Raw genomic sequence first — 21,258 nt, 5'->3', positions numbered from 1 at the left:
ATGCTCGCTGCTCCCTTCTCACTGGTTAATGGCGCCAGCCGCGATGCTAGAGGGTTTCCAGGGGGGCGGGAAGCGCTGGGAGGCGCAGGCGCGTGCGCTGGAACCCCGGCTCCTAGGCCGGGGTCCCAGCTTCGTCTGAGGTGTCTCCATCTGCTCCACTCGGGGTTGCCCCGCCCCACAGAGCGACTCCAGCATCCACCCCACTGTAGCAATGGGAACATCCAGGGCGCTGCCAAGGTGTGGTCGCGGGGTTTGAGAACCTCTGCTGTCCGAAGCTTCGCAGCTCACCCGCTCCGAGATACTAAGGCCTTTCAGCCTTCTATACCAGACCTCTCCCAAAGCCCTACAGAGGGACCCCTATCTGGGGACGTCTTTAAATATCTTTATCTCCCGTTAAGGGTAGCTGCTAAGCCTGTCCTCTCAGCAGTAAATCATGTCTCCAGCTATCAGTTCCTTTCTGGCTCTGGTCCCTATAGGATTTTTTGACCAGAGCTATGGCATAGATTTAATTAGTAAGGCCAAAATTACCACATGGGTATTGAGTCCAAAAATTCACTTAAAAATGAAAGTATTTATTTTGAGACAGAATCTCACTATATAGTTCTTAGCTGGTCTGGAACTCAGATCCCATTGCCTCTGTTTCCCTAGTGCTGGAATTAAAGACATGTGCCATCATGCTCCAAGCTATTGTTTTATGTGTATGTATGTTTTGCTTACATGTATGTCTGCAAACCATATGCGTCTCTTGTGCCCAAGGCTGTCAGATACCTGGAACTGGAGTTACAGATGGTTGTGAGTCACCATGTGGGTGCTGGGAATAGAGAACCCTGTGCCTTCTGGGCATTCAGGGCTCATAACTGATGAGCAACCTCTCCAGGCCCCAGAAATTAACTTTTGAAAACTAGGAAATACAGAACTCACATACATAGGCTATGAGAGCAGAACACTGCACTCACTTACTCCCTGTGTGACCTTGAATTGCTTACTTTTTGTGCTTCAGATCCTCACCCTTATAAGGGGCAGCATAAGCTCTGCTTGGCCTAGAAGGGGCTGGATGCTAGCTAAATGAGTAGGGTTGAAAGAGATGCGTTTGTGGGGTTGGAGAGATGGCTCACTGGCTTAAGAGCACTGGCTGCTCTTCCAAAGGACATGGCTTCAATTCCCGGCACCCACAAGGCAGCTCCCAGCTGTCTGTGACTCCAGTTCCAGGAGATCTGACACCCTCACACAGACACACATGCCATCAAGACACCAATGCACAGAGACAGGCACTTGCACATTAATCACTCTAGAATATGCGCATCCACTTTATGTACCTATAGGTTAACAGTTACTTATAAGAATTCATTTCCGCTGGGTGTGGTGGTGCACACCTTTGATTCCAGCACTTGGAGGCAGAAGCAGGTGGATCTCTGTGAGTCCAAGGCCAGCCTGGTCTACAAAGAGAGTACAGGACAGCCAGAGCTACAGAGAAACTGCCTCATATGAAATATTACCTTATTTCTTCCACTGCAAACATAATCTCCAAACACAGACCTAAACTACTCATCTGTCCCCTATCTCCCCTGACCATACTCACCAACGCAGGGCTGTGGCCCTCGGACAGAAGAGACAAAGCTGTCGACCATGAAAAACTAGAGCTCACTCTGATTTTCTCCACCAGTGAGGCAGTCACTGAGCCTCACAATCAGTACCAAAAATGTGGAATGAATTAGTTTGAGGCAGCAGACTGCTGAGCACAGACCTCTTATAGATTGGCCACACTGCTGCAGTACTGACTAAGGTAGGGCTCTCTAAACACGCAGGGCAGCCATTTATTTACAAACATTGTAAACAGTACAAGACACTTCCGAGGTAGCTAAGTCGCCGTCCTACTGACGTTCATCCCATTTCATTCTTTCATGCCAGAAGTGACTTCAGAAACCTAACCGTAAGCAGCGCTGAGATGAACCAAAGTGTGAAATCCAGTCAGATTTTCACAAGGAACTGGCTTCTGTCCAGCTTCCCTCTCTCCTTAAGGTAGGCAAACAGGTGCCTTCGGCGTCGCCATGTGACCTTTATCCCATACTTCTCCTCCGGGGTGTCCTTGACCAGAACAGGCCCAGGCTCTGGGCTGTTGGGAGTTCTAGGCCCAAGGATGCAGCTTGGAAGACTGTTTTCCTTCTGGTCTGGGGAAATGGGGTCTTTTCTCACAGATGACTCTGGGGTCTGGATATCAGGGGGTGTGAGCACATGAGGTAAGCTTTGAAGTGCATGCACTGACAGTTCCTCACAGCTCTGGGGACTAAACAATGGCACTAAAGGCCTTCTGGGAGTGTCCTTTTCTGAGTGACAGGGTTCCTCTCTGTTCGGGTGTATCAGTAATGTGTCTGAAGTGGAAGACTGTGGACTCTCAAAGGTTAGACGTGGAAACTTGCAGGTAGATCTTCGAGTTTGGTGTCTCGCCTGGTTTCGGTGATGCTGCTTCCGGTGCGCTGGGAAGCGGCTTTCTGCTGTTGTATCAAACTGAGGCAATACCTGTGCAGAAGGAGGGAGGGGTGGGGGAAGACACATGATTATCAAAAAAAACTTTATCCAATGGGTATCCAATAAAAGAATCCTCCTTTATTTTTGTCCAGAATCATGATGGCTCACTATAATAAAGGACAAAACCCAACCAGCAATGTGATACAATAATAAGGTAAGAGCCTTGGGCCGGCTATCCGATCTCTGCCTTTCAGGTTGCTCCCAAGGAAGAAAGGAGACAGACCTCCCTCATCATCACACTATGCTACTATGGCTTAACTGTCTGTCACTGAACCTCATGAGAGCAGGGCTGGAAGGATCCTGAGGGGAGGGGATGGAACTCATGCTTAACATACTCAGCAGTTCAGCAAAACAAAGCCTTCAAGAGGGCAAGACGAACAGATTTCTAACACCTAGGAGAGTGCCTGGCAAGAAGGTCTTCTGCAAATAACAAACAGCAGCCATAAAAATAGCAAGCGAGAGACTGTGTTCAGGAATGGGATCTAGTACATAGTGTTTATTCAATCATTTTAGACAGTCTCACCATGTAGTCCAGGCTGGCCTTCTACTTAAAATCCTTCTGTCTCAGCCCCCCAAATGCCAGGATGATGGGTGTGCCCCACCGTGCCATTTTTGTAGGACTTTTCTCCACTAAGGTTCAGTCCATTCGTAGAGTACCTTGTAGTGGAAGTTTTGCTTATGTTATATAAACACGATCTTTGTTTTGCTCCCAAGTGTGAGATGTGAAACTGCCTTTAGCTTATCCATAGCTGGTAACAGTGAGAGGGTATGTGATCTTTGTCAGCTGGGAACTGCCGTGTGTGGAGGGGCGTAGTCTTTGCCAGCTGGAAAACCTCTGCGTGCAAACTCTGAGAGGGTATAAATAGGAGCCCAAAGAGAGAGGTTGCTTCAAGATGCTCCTAGAGAGAAATGCTGGAGAGAACGCTTCGAGAAGGCGGCGGCTGCTTCATCCCAGCTGCTGTTTGCTGTTTAGCTGGACTGCTGAAATCCTGATGACAAAGGGTGGAACTGGCACAAGGAGCTGAGTCCCCTGTCCCTACTAACCTTTCTCTCCTACCTAGGGTTGGTAGGTTGGAAGGGAGGTAGAGGTATTAAGGATGCCTGCAAGAGGCTGTTTCCAGCTGACAAGGATCACAAGCCCTCTCACGAGGCTGTTATCAGCTGTGGATAAACTAAAGGCAGGTTCACATCCTATACTTGGGATCAAAACAACAACAACAAAAAACATGTTTATATAACATAACCAAAACTACCACTACAGAACCTAGTACTTTTCATATGAATTACAGGAAATCATCTTTTATAAGTTTGCCATTTTTCTAGTATTTTTCTCACCCAGTCACCCAGAACTTTTCAGAGGAACCTGGCAAGGGAGACTCCAATTCCATATAAGACACATTTTGGTCTGAATGAAGAAAAAAATGTGTACCAGACAGGTGAGGTAACCACAGCCACAAAGAATAACTACTTCCCTGTCCCTACACCAAGAGGATTAAGAGTCAGTATTCTGAAAACCCAAACACAGATAAAGGTCAAAGAATCACGTGGACCTACCCAGGAAGTGGCGTTGTCCTCGTCAATGGGCTTGCTGGGCACTTGTACGGTGTGGGTAACAACGGGCTGCTGGAAACTTTCATAATGGTGTTTGGGGCCCTCCAGTGGCTGTTGGTGGAAGAGCAGCTGGGCTTTCCGGGACTGTCTGCGTCTCTTTTTGGGAGGCATCAATAGGTAAATGAAGAGCAGTTAGTAACCACATGATGAAGGCGGCCTTCCTGGTCTGAGTCTCCATGCCTGGAGAGAAGAAATAAAAGTTGGGAGAAAAATCATGTGGGTGCTTCCCCCAGTTCTTCACGACACCAAGCTAGGCCATCTATCAGAAGCTACTATTCAGGCTGTGGGGAAAACAGCCTAGACCACCACGCAAAATATACCTCACTCGTACTCAAATCCTTCCGTTCAATCCCTAGCACTTAAAAAAAAAAGTGAATAGGAAGAAGGAAGAAAAGGAGCTGGAAGTTTAACAGAAGGAAACAATTGCATTTCAGTATAATACATTTGCTTCCATTTACTTCAGAGAAGGCTTTCTGGATAGGAAGACACCTGACCTGTGGATGAAGAGCTGGGAGGAGCAAAAGCAAGAAGGCGGAGGAGCACCACATGCAAAGATGGTTACAGCACGGGGGCACATGTAGAAGGAGCGTGTATTCTCCTGGCTCAATTGTCGTCTGGGAGGCTAACTGCCTGTCTGCTAACAGAGGCCTCGTCCTGGAAGCTTCTAGTCTCCATACAATCTAACCTAGGCCTAGAATGTTCTTTCTGAGCTCTGGGTTGGCTGGTTCCACTCAGCTGTTCTGGCTCAAGCTCCTCTCCCAGCTGACTTATTCAATCTGGCTTCTCTCTCTGCCCCAGAGCTCTGCTTGGCCTCAAACTAACTCATCAATCTATTCTAATCTGGCTTCTCATTTTTTGGCTCATCTGGTCTTCACTTGAGTTCTCTATGCAACCTGTCCCTCATTACTGTCCTGGTGAAACTGCCTCTTACGTAGCTTCCCTTTCCTCTCTCGTGAGAGTTGGGTGTATCCTATTCTGTCAAATCTTCTCTGATTCACCACCTTTTCTGCCATTCAATTAGACATCACTTTCAAACATGGGTGCTTCCTTCTACAAACTAACTTTACCGTTTGGGATTAAAGGCATGTACCACCACGCCTGGATCTAAGCTTTTCTTTACCTGATATTTGCTCTGTACCAGGCTGGCCTTGAACTCTGATCTGCTTGCCTCTGTCTCCTGAATTAAAGGTGTGTCTGTATTCCAGCCGGATCACACAGACCTAGAACAACTTTGGACGTGATCTCCTGCCAGAGCAGCCTCTACAGGAACGTGCTATTTATTGCAACTGAGGCAAGAGATCATGAGTTCAAATCTAAGTTGGGCTAAACATAAAAACCTTGGCTCAAAAGGCAAATCACACCAGGTGTGGTGGTGCAAGCCTATGATCTCAGCCCTTGGAAGGGAGGTAAGAGGATCAAGGTCATCTTGGGCTAGTGTGATACCAGCCTGAGTTACAAGAAACCTTAAACAACCAGCAAGCTGTCCTGTGAATTCAGAATATTACAAGCTCATCGTAGACAGAGAATCAAAGACAGCTCAGCAGTAAAAGAACCTCCCTTAAAAACCAAGGCCTTGAGCTTGATCCCCAGAACTTACAAAAGAGTAGAAGGCCACAAAACCAATTCCAAAGCTGTCTTCTGACACCCCCATTTGTGGTACGTGTCCCCCTATCCCCACATCACTCACATACAATGTCACTACTGCGAGGCTGAGTACCTAGCTAACAAAATAAAAAGGGAAAGAGACTAGGTGTGGCAAAATACATCTTAAATCCCAGCACTCAGGAAGCAGATTTCTGAGTTTGGAGGCCTGCCTGGTCTACAAAACCTGGTCTACAGGCCTGCCAATGGGGGATACAACATAAGACCCTACTTTAAAAAAAAATTAAGTTTTGCTGGAAGTGGTGGCAAACACCTTTAATCCCAGTGCCCAAGGAAACAGAGGCCAGTCTGGTCTACAAAGTGAGTCCAGGACAGCCAAGGCTACACAGAGAAACCTTGTCTTGAAAAAAACAGAGAGAGCTGGAGAGATGGCTCAGAGGTTAAGAGCACTGACTGCTCTTCCAAAGTCCTGAGTTCAATTCCCAGCAACCACATGGTAGCTCACAAACACCTATATGCGATCAGAGCCCCTCTTCTGGCCTGAAGGTATAAATGCAGACAGAACACTGTATACATAATAAATAAATAAATAGAGAAAGGAAGGAAAGACAGAAGAAAAAATTAAGTTTTAAAAGATGAATGACAAAATGTAATATTAGACACAGTATCAACATTAGGTCAGGAAAAACAAGTGAGGCCAGATGAGCATGGTGTTAGCTTGTGATCACGTCTAAGTTTTGTTAAAAACAAACAAACAGCTCACAGGTTCTCTAGAATATAGAATCATCTACTGAGTTATATGATGAGCCTCCATGTGCTTACTGGCCAGCTGGTTCAACCCTGATCATTTAGACCTATCAAATCCCCCTATCCTTGCATGATTTTCAAGAAAATACATTTTTTTTGGTTTTCAGATCAAACCTCAGGCCTCACTATGTTAGGCAACAGCTGTTCCACTTGGCTGTATACCAGCCCTCTTGTAGTTATTTTGGCTTTTTAAAGGCAGGGTCTCATATAGCCTAGCTTGGCTTTTCCAGTTGCTGTCATAATATACTCTGGGGAAACAAGGCAAGAAAAGAAGGGCTTATTTTGGTTCACAGTTCTACGATATAGTCCTTTGTGTTGGGGAAGTCATGGCAGCTGGGACTTGAAGGCAGCTGGACACATCAGCTTAGAAGGCAGGGAGCAGATGAAGGCTTGTGCTCAGCTTGCTCGCTCTCTTTTAGTCACTCTAAGCCCCCAGCCTTGGGGTGGGGTCATCCCACCTCAACCTAATCTGGATTATCTCTTTTATTTATATTTATTTATTTAAGTTTTCTTTTATTAATTTATTCAGATTATATCTCAATTGTTATCCCATCACTTGTACCCTCCGCCCCTCTCGCTTTCACCCTATTCCCCTCCCCTTGGTCTGTGACCGAGGGGGACCTCCTCCCCCCATTATATGGTCACAGGCTATCAAGTCTCATCTTGGTCGACTGCTTATTCTTTCTCTGAGTGCCATCAGGCCTCCCCACCAAGGGGAGTGGTCAAATATGGGGCACCAGAGTTCATGTCAGAGTCAGTCCCCACTTTCCACTTAACTGTGGAGAATGTCCTGTCCATTGGCTAGATCAGAGTAGGGGTTCGATGTTTACTGCTTGCAATGTCCTTGGTTAGTGCAGTAGTTTGAGCAGACCCCCCTGGGCCCAGATCCACCCATCTGGATTATCTCTTACAGACATACCCAAACAAAATGCAAGTAGGTTTGAACTCACTTCTGCTCAACCTTTGCTCATTATTATTAATTCTGAAGTAGGGTCTCAGTATGTAGCCTTGGCTAGCCTGGGGCTGGTTATGTACACATGGCCTGGAATTCACAAAAATCTGCCTGCCCTCCCTCCTCCTCTTGGGCGTTGGGATTAAAAGCTTATTTTTCAGAGAGGTTCTCACTGAGTAGCCCAGACTGGCCTCTAACTCCAGTTCCTTTGTCTCACACCATGATTATTGGTCTGTGTCACATACCTAGCTGTTTACAACTTTTGACTGGTTTCCTTTAACTATTAAATACAAAACTCAGTATGGCTGAAGGCCTTGCTTGCTGCCTCACAGCATAACACACTCCTGTGTCTTAGTTCAAATCCCCCGCGACCTTCAGTCTCTGTACCCACCAGGCCTCCTCCCGTCAAAGCAGCACTTAACTGCTTCGAAGGTTTCCCTCCCTTCTGTGTAATGGGTAACGGATTTTACACCGGGTCTCAATTCATTAAAAAAAAAAAAAAAGCCTTCCCTGTCCTAAATCAAGCTTTTCTCATTAAAATAAATATTCCAAGTATCTCAGGAGCCTGTGGGAGGGCCAGCCAGTGGCTCCAACTACTCAGAAGGCGGAGACACGAGGATTCTACACATGGGGAGACCTTGTGTCAAACAAAACCCGCCGGCCTCTAACCTGTTCCTCTGTAGCTAGAATTCTACGGATCTGTTTAACTCATTCTGTGCTCCCTCTCCACCGGACGGTGAGGCCAGGGGAAGGACGCCCTGGCCCGCCACTGGATCCTCCGCTCCTTCCTAAAGTAAGTCGACGGAATCAGTGAACATCTGTCTACCTTGAGGCTGGGCGTGGGGAGGAGGCGACCACGGGCAAGGGCGGGGCGTGGGAGCCAGAAGCCCCCGCCGGCTCCCACGCAGCCCCACACCCAGGGGCGGCGACGGCGGCGGAGGGGGTGGGGGTCGCTAACCCGGTGAGCGGCGTGCGCTGCCCCGGAAGGAAGTGACCCACTGAGGCAGGCGGGCCGGGGTGGAGCTGGCCACTGGCCGCCGCCCGCGCGTCCCCGCGTCCCTCCCGCCGCCCCTCGAGCCCCGGGGGGCCGCCTTACCCGCCCTCCGGGCCGCGGCCGCCGCTCCTCCGGACGCCGAGCGTTCGGGGCCGGAATCCGGAGACAAGCCGGTGCCGATTGGCGACGCTCCGTCACGTGACCGCAACGCTCCGCCGGCGCCAATTTCAAACAGCGGAACAACTGAAAGCGGCGCTGCGGGACCCACCCCCGCCCGGGCCCGGGCTCACCCCCACCCCGCCCCGGGTTCCCACCCCGGCCGTCCCGCCGCCCGGGCCTGGCTCGGCCCCGCGTGGAGCGGCCGCGGCGTGTGAGGTAAGTGGGGTGCAGGAGGAAGTCCCGGATCAGGCTCGGCCCCGGGGAGGCTCGGAGTCGGGACTGCCCCGCCGGGGCTACGGGGCGCGAGAGGGTGTTGGGGGGCAGCCGGGAAGAAGGTCTGAGCCGCCACCTCGGCCTTCCCGCCGCGTTCTCGGAGCACCCGGGGACCTTGGGAACAGGCCTGCCCTCTTGAGTCTGCACACGCAGTCAGCCCTGCCTCCGCCTTCACGGTTGCAGGGCGGGATCCTAGCTGAGTGTTGCAAAGGTCCCGGTTCAGGATGGAGAATGGGGTACGTGGCGGGGTGGGGGGTGGGGGGGTGACTCTGCAAGTCGCCTCCTACTAGAAGGTATTGGGAGTATTAGCGAAAAGGCTGGTCAAAGAGAAATACCCTGTGATGGGGTGCACCGTGAAGCAAAATGGAAACTGAGATTTGAAGGTCGAGAAAACGACGTATGAAGGAAAGGAAGCAAGGAAGCCACGGGGTGGAAGGGACCTGAGAACGCTAAGCAGCTGGCAAACGTCCAAAAAAAAAAAAAGTGTAATCCTTTTTTTTGGCAGGTGTCCTAAAAAAAGGGCAGCTGAGTTTCTCTGTTTTTCAAAGGACCTCAAAATAGAACGGCAGGATCTAACTTAATGATAGGTTATTCTATATATCTATAAAAAACCCATGGAATGCTTTTTCTAAAGAAAGACTGCTTCCTTAGCATTTCAAAGCCACTTTGACGTAGGCATGGTGGCAGATGCCTATAATCTCAGCACTTGAGAAAAGTGGGGGCGCCAAAGGCTCAGCAGTTCAAAGCCAGCCTGAGCTACAGGAGACTGTATCAAAACTAAAAGCCACCTTAAGCATATTAAATGCTAGCATATCACAGTATGGAGGAGATGGGTGTTGACAATCTTACTTTTGAAGCAGAAAATTAAACTGTGTAAAGTAACAACGTACGTACAAAACAAAAACGTCATAATTACGTGCAAATACTGAAAGTCCCTGTACAAATGTTTTGCAGATTTTGAAAGAACATACACTTTTTAAAAATTTAATGTGGCTGGAGAGATGGCTCCAAGGTTAGGAGCTCTTGCTGCCATTCCAGAGCAAACTTTTTTTTTTTAATTATTATTATTATTGCAAGAGGATTGGGGATTTTATTGTAGAGTGCTTTCCGAGCATTCAGAAAGCCCTGGGTTCAGTCCCCAGCGTTACATAAAGCTACCATTGCAGCCACAACCGTGATTCTAGCAGGCAGAGGCAGGAAAATCAGATTTAAGGTCAGCTGCATTGCTTGAGACCAACAAAAAAGGGTTGCAGGGATGTAGCTCAGCAGTAGAGGCCTCGCCCGCTGTCTGTGTAGCCCTGAGGTGAAAAACGTGAAATGCACCTGGCGTGGTGGCGCACGCCTTTAATCCCAGCACTCGGGAGGCAGAGGCAGGCGGATCACTGTGAGTTCGAGGCCAGCCTGGTCTACAAAGTGAGTCTAGGACAGCCAAGGCTACACACAGAGAAACCCTGTCTCGAAAAAACAAACAAAAAAAGAGTGAAATGAATTAGATTCAGTGCACAATCTGCACGACTTCGCTGTGAGTGGTAAATAGGGAAGTTCCCCCCGTTTGTCTGAGATCTTGCAGACTAGGAAGTGATCTCACTAGCAGTGTGGCAGCAGGACCTCCCGCCTCTGGTTCTGTGCACATCTCTGACCAGCACAGATACAAGCGTGCCAGGGCAATGTCATAGAATGGGCTGCAGAATCCGTTTTATCAGGACCCCTAATTGCCACTTGTCCACCCAACCCATCGTCTTTTATCCCCAGTGACCCGAATTCTCATGGACAGTGGCAGACACGTCCACATTTCTGTAGATGTCTCACTTACTCCTTTGGCCAAACTTTTTAAATTTTTATTTCTTAATTTTTACATACATTGGTGTATTGTCTATATGTCTGATTGTGTGAAGTTGTCAGATCTTCTGGAACTGGAGCTACAGACAGGTGTGAGCTGCCGGGTGGGTGCTGGGAATTGAACCTGGGTCCTTTGGAAGAGCAGCCAGTGCTCTTAACTGCTGAGCCATCTCTCCAGCCCCCGGCCAAACATTTTTAAAAGATTTTTTTTTTTTACATTTTTATTGGGGTGGTGGTGATGTTTGCCCACATACCGCAGTGTGTGTGTGGAGATTGGAGGACAGCCTTCAGAAGTTGGTTCTCTCCTTCCGCCACTGTGGCCCTAGGGATTGAATTCAGGTGCTCAGTCAGGCTTAGCAGCAGATGGCTTCACTCACTGAACCATCTTGCCAAACCAAAACAAGTTCGCTTTTTTTTTTTGTAGTACTGGGAACTGAACCTAGGGCTTTGCACAAGCTAAGCAAGCACTCTATCACTCAGCTGTATCCCTGGCCTGGGCAAACATTCTTAAGCTTCCAGGCGACCATGGACTCCAGTCCAGTCACATGTCCCTTCCTGGATTGCTTGTTTGCTACAATTTTTAGCTTTCCTTGGCCAGTAATGGGGATTTGTTTATTTTGATTTTTAGTGGCTCTCACTATCTGGCTGAGGGTGACTTTGAACCTGGAAGGTGCTGGGATTACAAGTGTGCAACAAGCCCAGCTTCTGTCCTTATTGTCAGAGGGCTCGACAAGGTCCAGACAGTGTTCCCATGGGCCCTTGAGCCTCTGATTTGGGCTGTTTGTGTAGAGTTTGTCTCAGGCCAGCAGGTGTGATAGCGAGCTTCTCCTTGCCCTCTGCAGGGTCAACGCTTGTGATTCTCAATGGAGAGTGAGAGCACAGCTTCATGATGAGAACTAGCCCCCGTCGGCCACTGATTCTCAAAAGACGGAGGCTGCCCCTTCCTAATCAGAATGCCCCGGGCGAAGCATCAGAGGAAGAAGCAACGAGATCCCCTGCCCAGCAGGAGCCTGCTCAAGCCCAGGCCTCCCGGGAGGTGGCAGAGTCCAGTGCTTGCAAGTTTCCAGCTGGAATCAAGATTCTCAACCACCCCACCATGCCCAACACACAGGTGGTGGCCATTCCCAACAATGCTGACATCCAGAGCATCATCACAGCTCTAACTGCCAAAGGGAAGGAGAGTGGCAGCAGTGGACCCAACAAGTTCATCCTCATTAGCTCTGGGGGGACCTCATCTCACCCTCCTGGACCTCAGCCTCAAGCCCAAACCAGCAATGATTCCCAGAGGACAGACATGATCACCGAGACACTGGGACCAAAACCAGCAGCTAAGGGTGTGCCTGTTCATAGGCTATCTGGAGCCCTTCCAAGGCAAAGACAGGAAAGCTGTGGTATGTGGTCTGCAAGGCAAAGAGGTTTGGAGCCTGGCCTTTCTCCTCTTTGGCAAGGCCAGTTACTTATGCTGAGGTCTGTGGTAGACAGGGATCTGGAGGAAAGAAAAGACTTGCTTTTCTCTGTTCTGAAACTTTGAGGAGACCATCTCAGCACTGTTGAAAGGGTTGCAATAATGTAGGATTCCTATTGCTCTCTTTGTGTTGGAAAAGGATTGGTTGCTTGGCTTATTATTTATTATTGACCTGTGTCTTAGTCACTGTTCTCTTACCCAAAGAGACATTATAACCAAGCCAGCTCTTATAAACGAAATCCTCTAACTGGGTGGGAGTTGGCTTACGTTTCCAGAGGTTTATTCATTATCATCACGGTGGGGAGCATGGCAGTGCGCAGGCAGTTGTTGGAGCAGTAGCTGAGAGCTATATCCTGATCTGTGGGCCAATAGAGGCAGAGACACCCTGGGCCTGGCATGTGCTTTTGAAACCTCAAAGCCCACTCCCAGTGACACACTTCCTTCAACAAGGCCACACCCCCTACTCCTTTCATACAGTGCCACTCACTGGTGACTAAGCATCCCAATATATGAGCCTGTGGGAGCCGTTCTCATTCAAACCACCACAACCTGTAAGGAAGCAAATCTCTATTTTAAAGAAATAAACTGAAGCCTAGCAAAGAAAAGTGACGTTTTTGTGTAGCTATCCAAAAGTTGCCTTGACAGATGCATAAGGTTCCATCTGGCTCATTGAAATGTGATACATTATTCCTGAATTTCTTCTGATGTCCATCATGGAGCAGAATAACTTAGAGCCACAGTGGTTTACCATGTGTCCCCTGTCCCTTAGAGTATGGGTCTTGGAGGGGTTATTCCCAACCACCAATTTGGTAGAGCTGCAGGGCATCTGAAGAGGCTGTTAACGGAGTCTTGGGTTGTTTTCTTTCTAGCTGGCACTGAAGCAGCAGGCTGCATGCTGGACAGCAGCTTAACCAATATTCAGTGGCTTGGGAAGATGAGTTCTGACGGGCTGGGCCCCTGCAGCATTAAACAGGAGATGGAAGAGAAGGAGAATTGTCACCTGGAGCAGAATCAAGTTAAGGTGAACTGTTCTGTCACTCAGTAGGGAAGTCAGAACTGGGCATTTCTTTTTTTGTTGTTTTCGTTGTTGTTGTTGTTGTTGTTTTGAGGCTGAGCTTCTCAGTGTGGCCTTGGCTGTCATGATCTCTCTTTGTAGACCAGGCTGGCCTCTGCCTCCCGAGTGCGGGGATTAAAGGCTGCGCCACCATGCCCAGCAGTGCTGGGGTTTCTAAGAAGGAAAATGGATCGAGGAGCTGCTGGAGCAGAAAGTCCAAGTTCTTGTACTAGTGCTACTTAGTGCTTTTCTTTGTAATGTTTGTTTGGTTTTTTGTTTGTTTGTTTTGTTTTGAGACAGGGTTTCTCTGTGTAGTCTTGGCTGTCCTAGACTCGCTCTGTAGACTAGGCTGGCCTCCAACTCACAATGATCCACCTGCCTCTGCCTCCCAGTGCTGGGATTAAAGGCATACGCCACCACACCCAGCTGTAATGTTTCTTTAAAAAAAAAAATCGGGAAGGTATTAGAGAGTGAACCCAAGACCTTGAGTATAGTAAAACTACACCACTAGCCTGGTTGGTGGTAGTGGTGCACACCCTTAATGGAGCAATGGCAGGCCTGATCTGCAAAGTGAGTTCCAAGACAGCCACGGCTACACAGAGAAACCCTGTCTCAAAAACAATCAAAAAAGACTACAGCCAAGCTACGTTTTTCAGCCCTTTTTTATTTTCACTTTGAGGTGGGATCTGGCTAGCAGTGACCTTGCTTGGGCCTTCCTCCTGCCCTTGAGAAGCTACAACTGCCACCACAGCCAGCTCTATAATGTCTGAGTTGCTTTACTGTCCCCATCTGTGGCTCACTGAAGGCAGAGTCCTGGCTTACTTTGAATTTCTCTACTACTGGGTTTAGTAGCTCTTAGTAGATGTCCAGGAAATGTTTAAGGGTCTTAGTTAGGGAAGCCATTTGGACTTTTAAAGTGGCATCCCAAAGTATGAATTGAATGTAGCATCATAAACAGGACACTCTTATGAGGAGATACACTATAATATTAATAGCAAAGTTAATTCGATGGGACTTTTGTGTTAATTGAACTGTATATTTAAACATACAGTGGTACACTTTAGACTATGAATGACTAGGTTTCTGTCTAAGACGTATCCAAATCTGTCCTTTGAAAGCATTTGTCCCACACTTTTGACTATTTCTTCTATACAAACACTGAAACAGGATGGGCTTACATCTCCTCAGGACTACAAGTAGAGCCCATACCTATGTCCTTGAACCTGCAAGTCTGAAAATGGGCATGGATTCATACAAATGATTGTGGGGACCCCATCTAGAGAATCAACTGGAAGAGACCCGTTTTTTAAAAATAGGGTCTTGTGTAGCCTAGAGGGGTTTAGAAAAGACTATGTAGATGAAGATGACCTTGAACTTTTGATTATCCTGCCTCTACCCCCCCCCCCACCTGCTGAAATTACAGACATGTGCCACCAGGACCACTTTTTAATGTGATGCTAGCGATCAAGCCCAGGCCTTCATATGTTGGCCAAGTATTCAGTCAACTGAGCTCTGTCCCCAGCATCTAACTTATCAGGCAATTTAACTTCAGGAAAAGCATGGGAGAGAATTGGTTCCTAATTGGTTGGCCCCAGACTAACATCTTGCCTGATTTTCAAACTTTTCCATATTCCATTATGAAACAGCGGTCTCAAATGAGTTTGTTTCTAGTACGTCTACAACAGTGGTTCTCAGCCTGTAGGTCATGACCCCTTTGGGGTCCTATATCAGATATCCTGCATAGCAGATATTTACATAAGGAGTCATAACAGTAGCAAAATTAGTCATGAAGTAGCAGCAAAAACAATTTCATGGCTGGGGTCACCACAACATGAGGAATATTGAGAACCACTGGATGTTCTCAACAGACTGATGCTGAGGAATGGCTCCTATGAACCCCTCTGTGTCATTCTCTGTTCTCCTCCCCTTCGGCTTCTCGTACCCCACAGGTTGAAGAGCCCTCCGGAACATCAACATCTTGGCAAGACTCTGTGTCTGAGAGGCCACCCTACTCTTACATGGCCATGATACAATTCGCCATCAACAGCACGGAGAGAAAGCGCATGACCTTGAAGGATATCTACACTTGGATTGAGGACCACTTTCCCTATTTTAAGCACATCGCCAAGCCAGGCTGGAAGGTATTATGTCCCGTAGCCACTGTCAATGTCATTCTGGTCTAACTTGCTCACAATGCTTCAGATTGTGTCCTAATTGGATCTCTGTGAGTTCAAGACCAGCTTGGTCTACAAAGCGAGTCTAGGAGAGCCAGGGCTGTTGCACAGAGAAACCCTGTCTGAAAAAAACTAAAAGAAAAGTAAAATAACAACAATGAGCTTCATGGCCCCAAGATTAACTTCCTGTAACATTTAGTCGCAGAGCCTTTTCTTTTTCTCTCTACGTGTTCTAGGCTGGCCTCAAACTGACAAACTTCCTGTTTCAAACTCAGGAGTGGATGGGACTGCAAGTGTGTGCCACCATGCCTGTCTGGGCAGGTTTTGTCTTGTTTTTCATCTTATGCATGGACTCTGAGACAGATGCCTGGGAGTCTGATGTCAGAATCACACAGTACCTGTGTATATTATGTTTGCGTTTACTTCTTTGCCTGTAGGAGGAGGGGTGTGTGTGCTACGGTCAGAGGACCGCTTGCTGGAGTTGTTTCTCTTTTGGTGTGAGTTCTGGGATTGAGTTCAGACTTGGCAGCAGGTACCTTTACCCTCTTTTCAGTCCCTTATATAGAAAAGCTCAGGCAGCAGTGGCACACACCTTTAATCCCAGCACTTTGGAGGCAGAGGCAGGGGGATCTCTGAGTTTGAGGCCAGTCTAGTCTACAGAGTGAGTTCCAGGACAGCCAGGGATACACAGAGAAACCCTGACTTGGAAAACCAAAAAAGAAAGAAAGAAAAGCTCAGGCAGAAATGGGATTTGTCAGGCTGGAAATGCAACTTGGTGGCAAAGTACTTTAACTTGCCATGCATAAGGACCTGGATTTGTCTGGAGTGTGGTGCATGCCTTTAATCCCAGCACTCAGGGAGGCAGAGGCAGGTCGATCACTGTGAGTTCGAGGCCAGCCTGGTCTACAAAGCGACGCCAGGACAGCTAAGGCTACACAGAGAGACCCTGTCTCGAAAAAAAAAACAAATGCAAACAACAACAAAGAGCCTGGATTTGAAGTCAGATTTTCTAGGAAGACTGACCTCATCTGGCTTCTGCTTGAACCATCATCTGACCTCATGTCCTGTCTGCATCCTGTCATGTGCTGCTTGTCTGCAGTGCTGACACCTGGGCTGCCAGAAGCTCAGGCCAAGGGTAGCAGTGCTTCCGTTGTCTTTGGTATGCTCCAGTCTTTGAGATAGAGCCTCGCTGGGTAACGCACACTGGCTTTGAACTCTGCATCTTCCTAAGTGGAATATTGACAGGTACCGCTGTGCCCAGGTGTAGAGATTTTTTCCTGCTGCTGTTCCTGCACCTTCAGTGTTTCTCTGGGGACTGTGCAGTGGATGCCAAAGGGCATGATAACACTTCTGGAACACACCTGGTTCTCAGCTGCCCAGCCTAGCCTGTCTCCATTTTTTATACAGGCGATGAGGCAGAGTTGCAGATACAAAGTTCCTGTTCAGTCCTGCACCGAGATAGAGAGCAGGATAGCAAGGGAAGCTTCCAGCCTGAGACTTTAAGAATCTGGAGATAGGCCACATCTGGTTTTTGTTGTTACGGTTTGTTATTTTGGTCACCAACTGGAGGGATGTCAGCAGTCTTTAGCTCCTGGGGTGTATGGCTGAGGTCAGCTCTGCAGTGTGGCATATCAGGAAGGGGGTTGCCAGCAGGACCCGACAAAGCCTCTGTTGAGCGAAGTGGGAGACTCCGCTGCCTTTCCCAGTTCACTCCAAGAGTGCTGTTTGCAAAGCTAACCGAGCCGATGACTGCTTACCTTTCTCTTTCAGAACTCTATTCGTCACAACCTTTCTCTCCATGACATGTTTGTTCGGGAGACATCTGCCAATGGCAAGGTCTCTTTCTGGACCATTCACCCAAGTGCCAATCGCTACTTGACACTGGACCAAGTGTTTAAGGTAAGTGTCTTTGTTTCCTCTGGAGAGTCAGAGTCGGTGGTTATAGCGCCTCCTGGAAAGAAACAGTGTTCCTCCTCATGATCTCTGATGGAGGGACAGCAGGAGCCAGTCACCCAATTAATGACTTGCATACTGCCCTGAACTGAGGACAGCTAACAGATACCAAGTCATGCTCCTTTGCGTCAGACTAGAGTGCAAAAAGAACTGTTCTGGTCCAAGTCCTGTAAGTAGACCACACAGCTTTCAGTCTCTCACGTGGGGTTCTGATCAGTGGATCTGGAATGGGCCTAGTAATTGGGGGAAGGAGTGCAGGGCATCTGTGTGCAAGTGCGCATGCTGGCTTGTGTAGAGGCCAGAAGACGTCTTTGGATGTCCAGGTCTACCACTCTCTTCATTTCCTTGGGATGGGGTGTTATGGAACCCGGAGCTACACTGGTGGTTATCAAACCCCTTCGATCTGCCTACCTTCACCCCTGCCCCTCATAGCTCGGGGTTATAGGCACATGCATGGCCACCTGGCTTTTTTTATTTTTTAATGTAGGAGCTGGGATCTGAATTCAGATGCTTATGTTTGTACAGCAAGCTTTCTTGCCCACTGAGCTATCTCTTCAGCTCTGTAATTTGTGTTTTCAACCTTGCTCCAAAGAATCACTTCTTTAAGTCTAGAGAACAGAAATGGAGCCATAAAATATGTTTTCACAGGGGAAAAAAAAGTTGTTTTAGGAACTTCTAAGTGCCCATAAGGATGCTGTTGCTGTACTGTTCTCCTGGAAGGGACCATTATCCATGGTGTGCCTTGGCACTCGTCAAATAGGCTTCTTCCTGGTCTGGGCAGATCGACCACATTAGTGGTAACTTCATCTCATTTCTTTCCCTCAATGCCTGGCCGCCACCAGCCACTGGAACCAGGGTCTCCACAATCGCCCGAGCACTTGGAATCAGTAAGATTCTTTTCCTCTGGCTCGGGGCTTGGCCTTATTTATTTCCCTTCACTGCTCAGCATGGCTTTAGTGGGCAGAGAAGCTGTGATGTGGGAGGGGACTGTTTGGCCTTGTGGCTGCTAGCTCTAAACACAGCACCACAAAGGTGTGCTGAGCAGAGCAAAGTGGGCACTGCAGGACCTGCCACTGCAAGGACAAGCGCATGGCATGGGCCTTGTAGGCGGCGGCAACAACCTGTTCTGTCAGCCTGGCTTTTCTTTGTCTCTCAGATAGTTATTGCATTTCCGTGGGGGTGGCGAGAAGTGTGGGTAAGGTGTACATTTCATGCCCTCATGTGTCTGTTGCGATCCCCTTTCTCCTAAGCATGGCTTGATAGACTGTACCTACCTGCGCCCATCATTCAAACCAGCTTTTCGTTCTGGGTTGTTAGGCCAGTTGCATCAGCTCAGGTTGGTGGGTTGTGTTTCTCCCCTTCCCTTGCTAGTCCAGGTTTCTTTCTCTCCCCATAAGCAGCAGCAGAAACGACCCAATCCTGAGCTCCGTAGAAATGTGACCATCAAAACCGAACTCCCGATGGGCGCCCGTGAGTATGAGAATGGGCCTCAGACCCACCCAATCCTGGCTTGGGGCCCGTCTTCACGTTATGTCTCTAACTCAAAAGGGGGCCAGGCTTGGTGGCATAAGCCTTTGATCCCAGCACTTGGGAGGAAGAGGCAGGCAGATCTCTGTGAGTTCAAGGTCAGACTGGTCTACAAAGTGAGGCTAGGACAGCCAGGACTACAAGAGAAACCAAAAAACAAACAAACAAACAAAAAATCTAACTCAAAGGGGATTTGAGCCCACAGCTGAGCAGAGCTCCTGGAGTGGGAAGTAGTGGACCCTTCTACTACTGATGTACTACCTCTAATCTCTCCTGCTTCCTCCTAGGGCGAAAGATGAAGCCACTGCTCCCGCGGGTTAGCTCGTACCTGGTGCCCATCCAGTTCCCAGTGAACCAGTCCCTGGTGTTACAGCCCTCGGTGAAGGTGCCATTGCCTCTGGCAGCTTCACTTATGAGCTCAGAGCTTGCTCGTCATAGCAAGCGAGTCCGCATTGCGCCCAAGGTGCTGCTGGCCAGCGAAGGGATAGCCCCACTTCCTGCTGCAGAACCAGCAAAGGAGGAGAAGCCCTTGCTAGGAGAAGGGCTGTTGCCTTTGCTTCCTGTCCAGTCTATTAAGGAGGAAGAGATCCAGCCTGGGGAGGAGAGGCCTATCAAAGTGGAGAGCCCTCCCTTGGAAGAGTGGCCCTCTCCGTGTGCATCCGTGAAAGAGGAACTGTCCAACTCCTGGGAAGACTCCTCCTCTTCTCCTACCCCAAAGCCCAAGAAGTCCTACTGTGGGCTCAAGTCCCCAAACCGGTGTGTCTCAGAAATGCTGGTGACTAAGCGGAGAGAGAAGAGGGAGGTGAGCCGGTCTCGGAGGAAACAGCACCTTCATCCACCCAGTCTGGATGAGCCTGAACTGCTCTTCTCAGAGGACCCCAGCACATTGCAACCAGCCATGGAACCCCTCCTCCTGGCAGAGTCTTCAGAGCTTGCGCCCCAGCTCAGCTGCCCTGCAGAGGAGGGAGGACCCTTCAAGACACCCATCAAGGAGACACTGCCCGTCTCCTCCACTCCTAGCAAGTCTATACTCTCCAGAGACTCTGAGTCCTGGAGGCTCACACCCCCAGCCAAAGTTGGGGGGTTAGATTTCAGCCCAGTACGAACCCCCCAGGGCACCTTTGGTCCGTTGCCTGACTCCCTGGGGCTGATGGAGCTGAACACTACACCTCTGAAAAGTGTTCCCCTCTTTGACTCACCCCGGGAGCTCCTCAACTCAGAACCCTTTGACCTTGCCTCTGACCCATTTAGCAGCTCCCCGCCCCCCCATCTGGAGGTCCCCAAGCCAGGCTCCCCTGAGCCACAGGTTCCCAGTCTCTCAGCCAACCGTTCTCTCACAGAAGGCCTGGTCCTGGACACAATGAACGACAGCCTCAGCAAGATCCTTCTAGACATCAGTTTCCCTGGCCTGGAGGACGACCCTCTGGGCTCTGACAACATCAACTGGTCTCAGTTCATCCCTGAGCTTCGATAGAGGCCAGGCCTTACCCTGGCTGCTCAAGCTGCCTGCTCCTGGCACGTGTGTGCCTGGATAGTGCAAGGCTCGGTGTACCCCCCACTGTCTGAGGGAAGCTATGAAGCAAGGGCTGAGCTGTGCCCATTGACCTAATTATGCCAAGATGACAGTCACATCTAAGCCACTGCTGAGACCTATGCAAGCAATAGGGTCTCCCAGAGCGTCTGAGTTTCTCCTCTGCTGGCAGTTGAAGGGTGGGTGTGACGAAAGCAGTGATGATCAGGAAGTGCCCGTTAGTCACCCACTGCTCCTGTCAGGGTAACCTTGTAAATGGTGTAAGTCCCTATAAATGTAAGCGTATTCCTTAGATCATTATTCAAAGACTGCCAGGGTGGGTAGGGTGACAAGGGGTTACCCTCAGCTTCTGCTTGTGGCCTTTTCAGGAAGGACCTGCAGTGCAGTGTCTTCCACACTGGTGGGTTCTGCTGTAGGCTTCTAGACATACAGCTTGGCTCGCCAGGATCCCACTTCCTGCCCTTTGCTCACAGATCTCCGTGTTTCCAAGGGAGTGGCCCTGCAAGAAGAAATCCTGGTGAAAAGCCTACTGGATTTGGGTGTAGGGGGACGGGTGCACCTGAAGCAAAGCGTGGGTGCTCACATGAGTCCCGTTAGGTGTTTCTCTGATAGTGTTCCCAATCATGCCAGGATTATAGCATCGAGAACTCAGGCTGACCCCTGACCTGCCTGGCTTCCTTGCCCTGCACCTGAGCTTTGCAAAGTGCGACCCTAGGCCCCACTGTTCAAGCTAGCACAAGAACACTACTGTAACTACCTAGTGAATAAAACAGGTGGCACTGCTGGTCTTG

General features: G+C 49.1%; 2 protein-coding genes across 10 annotated transcripts; one reads left to right on the top strand and one right to left on the bottom strand.

Annotated features, from left to right (window-relative positions):
• Positions 1–1,779: 1,779 nt before the first annotated feature.
• Positions 1,780–8,695, bottom strand: RHNO1 (RAD9-HUS1-RAD1 interacting nuclear orphan 1). Of its 4 annotated transcripts, none has more exons than XM_084766314.1 (3): positions 8,595–8,695; positions 4,081–4,317; positions 1,780–2,517 (listed from the first exon to the last, which is right to left on the bottom strand). In XM_084766314.1, exons 2-3 carry the CDS (start codon positions 4,246–4,248, stop codon positions 1,969–1,971), a joined length of 717 nt encoding a protein of 238 aa, XP_084622440.1. In that variant the 5' UTR covers positions 4,249–4,317; positions 8,595–8,695; the 3' UTR covers positions 1,780–1,968. The 4 variants fall into 4 exon arrangements, with proteins under 4 accessions (XP_084622440.1, XP_084622441.1, XP_084622443.1 ...); XM_084766315.1 differs by lacking the exon at positions 8,595–8,695 and adding an exon at positions 8,325–8,450; XM_084766317.1 differs by lacking the exon at positions 8,595–8,695 and adding an exon at positions 8,168–8,277.
• FOXM1 (forkhead box M1) lies at positions 8,161–21,251 on the top strand. 6 transcript variants are annotated; one of them, XM_084766291.1, is made up of 8 exons: positions 8,161–8,291; positions 11,606–12,154; positions 13,098–13,249; positions 15,232–15,423; positions 17,227–17,355; positions 18,252–18,296; positions 18,807–18,879; positions 19,224–21,251. In XM_084766291.1, the coding sequence occupies exons 2-8, from the start codon at positions 11,650–11,652 to the stop codon at positions 20,408–20,410; spliced, it is 2,283 nt and encodes a 760-aa protein (XP_084622417.1). In that variant the 5' UTR covers positions 8,161–8,291; positions 11,606–11,649; the 3' UTR covers positions 20,411–21,251. The 6 variants fall into 6 exon arrangements, with proteins under 6 accessions (XP_084622417.1, XP_084622418.1, XP_084622416.1 ...); XM_084766292.1 differs by lacking the exon at positions 8,161–8,291 and adding an exon at positions 8,711–8,867 and having other exon boundaries at positions 18,810–18,879; XM_084766290.1 differs by lacking the exon at positions 8,161–8,291 and adding an exon at positions 8,711–8,867.
• Positions 21,252–21,258: the final 7 nt, after the last annotated feature.

This window comes from Acomys minous (assembly GCF_964271855.1).
Source record: "Acomys minous genome assembly, chromosome: 17".
NCBI lineage: Eukaryota > Metazoa > Chordata > Mammalia > Rodentia > Muridae > Acomys > Acomys minous.
The sequence above is the reverse complement of the archived record's forward strand: the minus strand, read 5'-3'. Positions and strand labels throughout refer to the sequence as shown.

What these genes read in the sequence shown, in the direction of transcription:
- RHNO1 (XM_084766314.1), bottom strand. Translation starts at nt 4,248, where the DNA reads ATGCCTCCCAAAAAGAGACGCAGACAGTCCCGGAAAGCCCAGCTGCTC. An exon ending in AGGACAACGCCACTTCCTGG is followed by an intron (nt 2,518 to 4,080) that starts GTAGGTCCACGT and finishes CCTTCTGCACAG; the next exon opens with GTATTGCCTCAGTTTGATAC.
- FOXM1 (XM_084766291.1), top strand. Translation starts at nt 11,650, where the DNA reads ATGATGAGAACTAGCCCCCGTCGGCCACTGATTCTCAAAAGACGGAGG. An exon ending in GCAAAGACAGGAAAGCTGTG is followed by an intron (nt 12,155 to 13,097) that starts GTATGTGGTCTG and finishes TTTTCTTTCTAG; the next exon opens with CTGGCACTGAAGCAGCAGGC. An exon ending in CGAACTCCCGATGGGCGCCC is followed by an intron (nt 18,880 to 19,223) that starts GTGAGTATGAGA and finishes GCTTCCTCCTAG; the next exon opens with GGCGAAAGATGAAGCCACTG.